The 8,976-nt window shown below is 40.2% G+C and overlaps 1 protein-coding gene across 1 annotated transcript; it reads left to right on the top strand.

Moving 5' to 3' along the window:
- The first annotated feature begins 4,009 nt into the window (after positions 1–4,009).
- RPL34 (ribosomal protein L34) lies at positions 4,010–8,249 on the top strand. Its single transcript, XM_006869320.1, has 5 exons — positions 4,010–4,033; positions 5,491–5,564; positions 5,662–5,761; positions 5,935–6,038; positions 8,135–8,249. Exons 2-5 carry the CDS (start codon positions 5,500–5,502, stop codon positions 8,217–8,219), a joined length of 354 nt encoding a protein of 117 aa, XP_006869382.1. The 5' UTR covers positions 4,010–4,033; positions 5,491–5,499; the 3' UTR covers positions 8,220–8,249.
- The last annotated feature ends 727 nt before the right edge of the window (positions 8,250–8,976 follow it).

Below are 8,976 nucleotides of genomic sequence, written 5' to 3'. Positions count from 1 at the left end.
GACACTTGAGCCCATGGACAAGGACATACCCATGGAGGGGTAGAGCTGTGAGTGAAGCGTCCAGCTGATATGAAGTGAGGGGAGATGCACAGGAATGTCCAAACTTGTAGATAGTATTTATTCGACCTAGCCTCGATGGCTTGATAATCAGAACCTGACAAGAGGAATATATAAATTTCATTAAGGAAACAAGTATAAATTGCTACAATTTGGTGAACTTGAACTATACTTAGGGATGTTGTTGTTGTTAAGTGCCTTCTAGTCGGTTCCGACCCATAGCGACCCTGTACAGGGTTTCTGAGGGTGTAAATCCTTACGGGAGTAGAAAGCCTCATCTTTCTCCCGTGGAGCGGCTGGTAGTTTCGAACCGCTGACCTTAAGGTTCGCAGCCCAATTCGTAACCATTACGCTACCACTTAGGGATGTAGTAGCTCAAAATACCAACTGAGAGGAAAAGAGTCTTCACATCAAGTATCAATCCTATCCTCACTGTATACAGGGTTGATTGGTTGTTGTTGTTAAGTACTGTGGAGTCAGTTCTGACTCATAGTGACCCTGCACAGGGTTTCTGAGGCTGTAAATCTTTACAGGAGCAGAAAGCCTCATCTTTCTCCAGCGGAACAGCTGGTAGTTTCAAACTGTAGACCTTGAGGTTAGCAGCCCAATTCATAACCATTACACTACCAGAGCTCCTCTACAGGGTAGATAGGGACAGGCAATTTAGACATTGACTATCTAAAATGGGGTGGGGAGCAATAAAGGCATGAAGGAACTGGTTTACAAGTTTTCAAGAGGGAGTTCAGTTTCAGAGTATGCGGGGAAAGGCAGAATCCCAACTGAATAGCTTTCATCTTGTCTAGATGGGCCTGGTGAAAGGAGATTCTAACGATTCAATAGTGAATAATTGTTATCATGGCTAATTGTGACTGTAACAACTATAAAGATAACAAAAAGGGGAGAGTAGTTAATCTTACAGTCCAGGAACAGAAGACCATAGGATCATCAAGGAAGAAGAGCATGAGCAGAACGTGGAATCCTATCCAGAGAAGCAGCGACACCAGAGATGGAGGTAGCAATGATAACAAGAAGAGATAGAGCCGCTGAGGACTCAAGACTCATAGAAAGAAAGTCTGTGTGCTAGCAGCCAGCAAGCAGGCTTGCTTACAAAACATGCCCTTTGGTTGTTTAAATTATTATATATCCTGAGTGTTTTTGTGTATATCACCCCCCCAAAAAAAAAAACAAAACCAGAGGGAATAGTAGCAAATACTGTTGAATGATAATGCACAGAAGAAATTGTAATCATTGCAATGAAATGATGAGTGTAAAACCGATGTTCTCTCATGTAAAATATCACTCAATTCACACAAGAAATTAACAACAAAAACAACAAAAAAGATGGAAGGCATGCATAGTCGCTGTACCAAAAAGTATTTTTGTCAATGTTCATTCATTTCAAGAGGTGCCATATGATAAAGAATCAACGATACTGAAGGAAGAAGTCCAAGCTGTACTGAAGTCATTAGTGAAAAGCAAGACTACAGGGAATGACAGAATCCAAACTGAAATCTTCCAATAAACTGATGCAGTGCCAGAAGTACTCACTAATCTATACCAAAAGATTTAGAAGACAGCTGCTGGGCCAACCAATTGGAAGAGGTCCATATTTGTACCCATTCCAAAGAAAAGTAACCTAACAGAATGTGGAAATCATTGAACAATATCATTATTTTCACATGCAAGTAAAATTTTGCTGAACATAATTCAAAAACAATTGTAGCAATAATACATCAATAGGAGCTGCCAGAAATCCAAGCCAAATTCAGAAGAGGATGTGAAACAGGGGATATCATTGCTGATGTCAGATGAAGATTTGCTGAAATCAGAAACTACCAGAAAGATGTTTACTTGTACTTTATTAGCTATGCAAAGGCATTCGACTATGTAGATAATAACAAACTATGGATACCATTGAAAATAAAGGGTATTCCAGGACACTTAATTATGCTCATAAGGAACCTGTACATAGATCAAGAGGCGGTAGTTAGAATACTGAATGGTTTAAAATCAGGAAAGGTGGGTGCCAAGGCTGTATTTTTTCACTATACTTTTTCAGTCTGTATGCTGAGCAAATAATACAAGAACACTTTAAATTGGATTATATAAAGAAGAACATGGAATTAGGATTGGAGAAAGATTCATGAAAAACCTACTGATAAGCAGATGACAGACACAACCTTGCTTGCAGAAAGCAAAGAGGACTTAAAATAGTTCCTGATTAAGATCAAAGACTACAGTCTTCAGAGTGGATTTCACCTCAATGTAAAGACAGCAAAAATACTCACAACTGGGGGGGTGGGGGCGATAAAGGCACGGAGTGACTGGCTTACAAGCTTTCAAGGGAGAGCTTAATTTAACAGTGTGTGGGGAAAGAAAGAGACCCCACTGAATAGTTTTCATCTTGTCTAGAAGGGTCTGGTTAAAAGAGATACAGATTGGATCCAGCGAGGGAGAGCGACTGTGTGCTGAAGACCTGGGGGGTACGGGGGAAGGATTGCATGGAGGGGATTGTAACCATGGCAATGAGACGATGTATGATGGAATGAATGTAAAACTAATATTCTCCCATGTAAACTATCACATGATTCACAATAAAACATTTAAGAAAAAAAAAAGAGAGAGACGGATAAGATTCTTATGATTCACTAGTGAGTAATAGTTATCATGACTAATTGTGATTTTCACAGCTGTAAAAAACAAACAAACAAACAAACAAAAAAACCAACCACCATGGGAGTGGTTAATCTTACAGTCCAGAAACAAAGGACCCTAGGATCATCAAGGGAGAAGAGCACAAGTAGAATGAGAGACTTATCCAGAGAAGCAGTGACACCAGAAATGGAGGTAGAGAGGGGGACAAGGACAGAGAGAGCAACTGAGGACTCTAGATTCATGGGAAGTGCCAGGAGGCAGACTTGCAAAATGTGTCCTTTGGATGTGAAAATTATTATATATGCCTGAGGGGTTTTTTTTTTGTTTTTTAAAGGAGCTAAAGTGAATAGAAATACGGTTAACTGATGGTACATGGAGGGGATTATAATCATTGTAATGAAACAAATTGTATGATTTGTTGGATGTAAAACTGATGATCTGCCCTGTAAACTTTTACTCAATCTATAATAAAAACCTTAAATAATAAATTCTTTTTAAAACCTCACAACTGGACCAATAAATAGCATCATGATAAATGGAGAGAAGACTAAAAGATTTCAATTTGCTTGGATCCACAGTCAGTACTCACAGAGGCAACAGTCAAAAAATCAAACAACATATCGCATCAGACAAATCTGCTTCAAAAGACTTTTTAAAGTGTTGAAGAGCAAAGACGTCAGTTTGAGGACCAAGGTGTACCTGACCCAACCCATAGTATTTTCAATAATCTCATCTGCATGTGAAATTTGGACAATGAATCAGAAAGACCGTAAAAAAAAAATATTTATGCATTTGAATGATGGGATTGGGAAACAATACTGAAAATATCATAGACTGTAAACTTTATGAATTGAATGAATGACAAGCAAAAATAAGGGAAGATCAAGGAACAACTCAATGATCACCTAGCAACAGGTTCAAATCCAGGTCTAATTCCAATGCCGGTGTTCCTTAGGTCAAATGTGTGACAGAATCTGTAAAAACGAAAATAAGTTGATTTTGTTTCTTTTAGTCGTCCTTCCGCCCTTTCCAGCTCATTTGTCATTTGCGTGCCAGCAGCAATTCCCGAAAGATTTTGCATGGCGTCCTGTGACTCGCTAGGGCAAATACCCGCCCACAGAGGGGCGGTGCGTCGTCACCGTACAACATGGCCGCGCTACGTATCTTCGTTCAAAGAAACCCGTCACGTACGTTTCCGTACAACAAGATGGTGCTCGGTCTCCTCGCCCCTGATGCTTACGCAACTTCCTGTCCCGCGCAGTCATACTTGACCTTTGAACTTCTGAGGGCCTTCTTCCTCTTCCGGGGACGCTGTGTAGAGGTATGGTTGCTGTTTTCATTTTCCCGTTCTCTATTCCTTTTACAATCGTCCGTCATCCCTGGATTTGCGGGAATTGGCAGCTTTCCGCCGCAGTCTTTTGAGTTGGCGTGAGAGTAAGGGACGTAAAAGTACAGCTAGTGGTGAGCAGGTCCCATATTCTATACTTTAGAACACTCTTCGACCCGGCAATCTCTCCGGAGCCGGGAAAGGCCCGAAAACACCTTCGGGCTTTGCTGTCTCTGGAGTCTGGCGTTTGAAGACGTAAATGAATTGTGATTTCGGTTCACGCCTTGATAACAGCAACTGTAGTCCTCCTTAGGCACTGGGAGAGCGAGGATCCGCCAAGTTGTGTGGTTGTTTGTAATTGTCTCCGGTTTCCAAAGCCGGAAAGAGAATTTGCTAATAAGGAATTTTCCCTGGTAGTTGTGGAGATGCAAATCACACACCTTCTGTCGGTTCTGTTTTAGTGTAGTTAGTGGTACAGTAAGTTATATGCCTTCGTCATGTGGTAAAATTTGCAGTGGGCGAGTTTTGTAGATTGCCTGATGAAATGGTTTCAAAGTTTGAATGAAATAAATCAGTTAGACTCAGTTCTTATATTTTGTTATTTTGGGTAGGATAGTCAAAGTTTATTTATCCTTAGAAAAATCTGTGTAAGCAATGTGTTAAAAGAAGGTCCGAAAATCGACTAAGTGCTAGCGCTGGGTTGGCTGACATAGTTCATCGCATTTCATCCTAAGGATAGTTGAGTAAAGTAAGATTGCGTTAGTGGGGAGTCCTGGTGTGGCGCTGAGGGCTAATGCACTAGACTGCAAAGTCGATCTGACCCCCAAGGTTAGCAGTTCAAACCCATCAGCCGCTCCTCAGAAACCCTATACAGGCTTGTTAGGTGCCAGGAGTCGATTAGGACCCATAGCGACCCAGTATATGGAACAGCTGGTGAGCATGAACCACTGACCTTGCGGTTCAAACGACTTTGCAGTTTGACACAGTAGCTCACAGCGCCACATCAGGACTCTCTATACAGGGTTACCTTGGTATAAAGTTAAATGTTTCCTGGTTGGTACAAGCTGCTAACTGAAAAGTTGAAGGTTCAAACATACCTTGAGGCCTGGTGATCTGCTTCCAGAATGTTTTGCTTTGCATACCTGGGGCCACAGAGTCAAAATTGAGGCAAACCAACAGCTGCAATAACTTACAGGGTTATATCCATTGTTAGTATCCTTAGAACTCAACAGCAACCCTGTATAGGGTTTTTGAGGAGCTGCTGGTAGATTTGAACTGCCAACCCTCCAGTTAGCTCTTGCTTAACAATCCAGTGCTTAATATTTCCAGTTTAAAAACTAAGTCACAAAATTAAAATGGCTAGACAACATAAAATCTTAAAATGTATTCATGTTGTGCTTTGAGATTTGAATTATTTTCTAATGGAATTCTTTTTTGCTTTCTTAAAGTAGGCATTCAAAATGGTCCAGCGTTTGACATACCGCCGTAGGCTGTCCTACAATACAGCCTCTAACAAAACTAGGCTGTAAGTACTTCTAAAATTTAAAACATTTGTTCTCATTCACTCTACAGAATGCACTGACCTGTTGTCTTTTTTTCTTTCTTTTTTCCTCACTTTCTAGGTCCCGAACCCCTGGTAATAGAATTGTTTATCTCTATACCAAGAAGGTTGGTAAAGCACCAAAATCTGCATGCGGTGTGTGCCCAGGCCGACTTCGAGGGGTAAGTTATCCTTTTTTTGTGAATAACACAGCAGAGGTTGAGTAAGGGAGTGAATGGATGAGGCACCGCTTAGGGTTGAGGGTTACTGCGCATCCACGATCCAAATCTGTCAAAAGAACGTTCTTTTGAATTTTCTTTTGAAGCATCACAAAATAACCTCAATGTTTTTGTAGGTCTGTGCTGTGAGACCTAAGGTTCTCATGAGGTTGTCCAAGACAAAGAAACATGTCAGCAGGGCCTATGGTGGTTCCATGTGTGCTAAATGTGTCCGTGACAGGTAAATATAACTCTTGGAAATGATTTTCTTAACAAGTGTGTTTCTGTGGTGTTTGCATACTCTTGTTTCCTTGCATGCTAGTTATGAGAACACTGGTGAAAAAATAATTTGTTAAACAAAAGTTGCCTGCTTAATTTTAAATCTTTGAGTAAGAATAATTGCTGTTGTACAAATTGATAAATTGTATTCGAATTTTTTGGGACAAATTTTGGGACCTTTATACTAGATACAGAAATTTAAAGGACTTCAGGTTTCCTGTGGAAGGAAAGGACATGTATTAGTGGTTTAGTTAAAGAGGTGTGCATTGGATTCCTGAGGAGAGAAGTATTCCAGAAGAGATACTGTAGCTGAGTGTTCAAGGATAGGTGAAAGGTGTTTTTCAAAGCATAGAAAATAAAGGTTGTGTGCCATCAAGTCAGTTCTGACCCATAGTGACCCTGTATAGGGTTTCTGAGACTGTAAATCTTTACAGGAGCTGAAAGTTTGCTCTCTTCCCCCAGAGTGGCTGGTGAATTTGAAATGCTCACTTTATCATTAATTACTTTCACAATGGGAACTTATGGTCAGGGCAGGGAACTCTAGTATACTAGAAACATATTATGATGAGCTTTTGGAACGTACATTTCCTCTACTTAATGAAGGATACAGAAATAACATTTGTGTCTAGCCATGATAGATGAGGAAGGGGGTTGAGGATTGAGAGAAGAGTTTCAGGTAGAGGGCTAGGTCTTCTGGATGTGTTAGTAACAGTGGAATTGATAGTATGGGAGGGGTTTCAGGAAGTTGTGGGAAACTTACATTGAAAACTAATAGAATTTTTTTTGTGAACTTTTTTAAGCTCCTCCTATAATGACCTTATACATCACTGGTGAACATTTTATTCTTCACCAGCCCAGTTGTATTGCGAAGCTGGACTGAAAAAAGTCATTTTGAACTGCAGTGTCAGCGGTTCAAGCTCCTCAAACCCTATATCGGGTCACTGTGGGTCAGAACCTACTCAGAGGCACTTACCAGCAACAATTGAGAAGCATGTTCTTAAGTCTCATTAAAAGACTGGTGGTGGTCCTGTGCTGTGGAGTTAGATCCAATTCATAGAAACCCTGTATAGGGTTTCTGAAGCTACAGGAGCAGAAAGCTGAAAGGCTGGTAGATTCAAACCAGATAGCAGCCCAGCTTGTAATCCACTAAACTACCAGGACTCCTTCATTAAGAGAATGGTCGTTACATACGTTGGAGTCAGTTCTGACTCATAATGAGCCTGTATAGTGTTTCCAAGGCTGTAAATCTTTATGGGAGCAGAAAGCCTCGTCTTTTACGGAACTGCTGGTGCTTTCAAACTGCTGACCTTGAGGTTAGCAACCTAACTCATAACTACTACACTAGATTGCTTTTCCAAAGAAGTCCTAAATGGAATTGAGGAATGACTGATAACGATGTTGCAAAGCTGAGACTGATCTCTGAGTGGAAACAAAGTCAGGAGAGTTATTAGGTAAACATGGCTGACACCAAACATTGCAGTTTCGATCACAGGTTTGTCCAAAATTTAATCTTTATAAAAGCACTGTGAAATAGGTTGCCCAAGATGACGTAACTAATAAGTAGTAGGGTTGGAGCCATAGAGTGGGGCTTTAGAATAGAAACCTCATTCTTGATGACATGCCTCTTACTGAAATCCTTTTCCCCGTAGTTTTGGATTTTGACACATAAGTTCTTTCTGTATTATTTTTCCTGTTTAGATGCCACTAATTGTAGTTCATAAGGAGCTCTGGTAGCGTAGTGGTTACGAATCGGGCTGTGAACCTTCAGGTCAGCGGTTCGAAACTACCAGCCACTCCGCGGGAGAAAGATGAGGCTTTCTACTCCCGTAAAGATTTACACCCTCGGAAACCCTGTACAGGGTCGCTATGGGTCGGAACCGACTCGACAGCACTCAACAACAACAATTGTAGTTCATATCATATCCGCTCTGTATTTTTACTCTACTTGTTGGTGTGTTTTGTTGACTTTTTTTCCGTGTCGGCTCTGATTGTTTTTTTACAGTTCTTTTACAGAACTTTTCTTGCCCTGTTTAATTCACTTAATATTTTCCTTTCTAGGATCAAGCGTGCTTTCCTTATTGAGGAACAGAAAATCGTTGTGAAAGTGTTGAAGGCACAAGCACAGAGTCAGAAAGCAAAATAAATAATGGAGCTTTGTTGAATAATAAAAAAGGTCAAATGTCTTGTTATTTCTGTTGTAGTTTGTTAGTATGCAAGTTAGGTAGGTATCTGGAGGCTTCCTGGTATTCTCTAATTTTTCCAATAACTCAGTGGTAAATTTTACAGAGAAATGTATAAGGGTGTGATATGACCTGGAGCTATTTACTACATGTTACTAGGATTTTTGCAAATGATATATTTAGTGGTTAATACTTAACTGACTGAAGAACAAGCTAACATAAGATGTTGGGGTGGGTCCCCTATTAACAGTTATTTTCAGTCTAGATTAAAATATAGTAGGTTTTCCCAAACATACAGAAAATTGATAAGAAAAAACAGGATCCTGTTGTATAATGTTTGGTTGATTATAATAATAAAAATGAAAACATTATTAATTGGTAAGTGCCATTAAGTCTGTTTAAACTCATAAGAACACTGGGGTTTCCAGGGCCTCGCTTGTGGGTTTGAACTGCCAGCCTTGTAGTTGGCAGGCTAGTACTTAACCTGCAGAGCCACCAGGAGCCCAATAAATACTAGAAAGGGAAAGGGAAATTCAGAAGTCACTCCAGCACTCTAAAAAGTATATGTAAATGTAAATCTTCATGCTGTTTTTTTACTTCCCTCACTTCTCAAAAGTTATTAAATGCTCATGAGGACAGTCCTTAAGCTCAGTGTGCCATGGCCTGTGATAAATGAAAATGTCCATTCCACTAAGACTATATTGAAGTGGGTGCTGAGCC

This window comes from Chrysochloris asiatica, unplaced genomic scaffold, assembly GCF_000296735.1.
Source record: "Chrysochloris asiatica unplaced genomic scaffold, ChrAsi1.0 scaffold00129, whole genome shotgun sequence".
NCBI classification, from domain to species: domain Eukaryota; kingdom Metazoa; phylum Chordata; class Mammalia; order Afrosoricida; family Chrysochloridae; genus Chrysochloris; species Chrysochloris asiatica.
Note: the sequence above shows the minus strand (reverse complement) of the source record. Positions and strands in the feature narration are given on the sequence as shown.

Bases quoted from the DNA above. Each gene is read 5' to 3' on its own strand.
- RPL34 (XM_006869320.1), top strand. From the start codon at position 5,500: ATGGTCCAGCGTTTGACATACCGCCGTAGGCTGTCCTACAATACAGCC. The intron at 5,565-5,661 runs GTAAGTACTTCT...CTCACTTTCTAG, and splicing joins GCCTCTAACAAAACTAGGCT to GTCCCGAACCCCTGGTAATA. The intron at 6,039-8,134 runs GTAAATATAACT...TTTCCTTTCTAG, and splicing joins GCTAAATGTGTCCGTGACAG to GATCAAGCGTGCTTTCCTTA.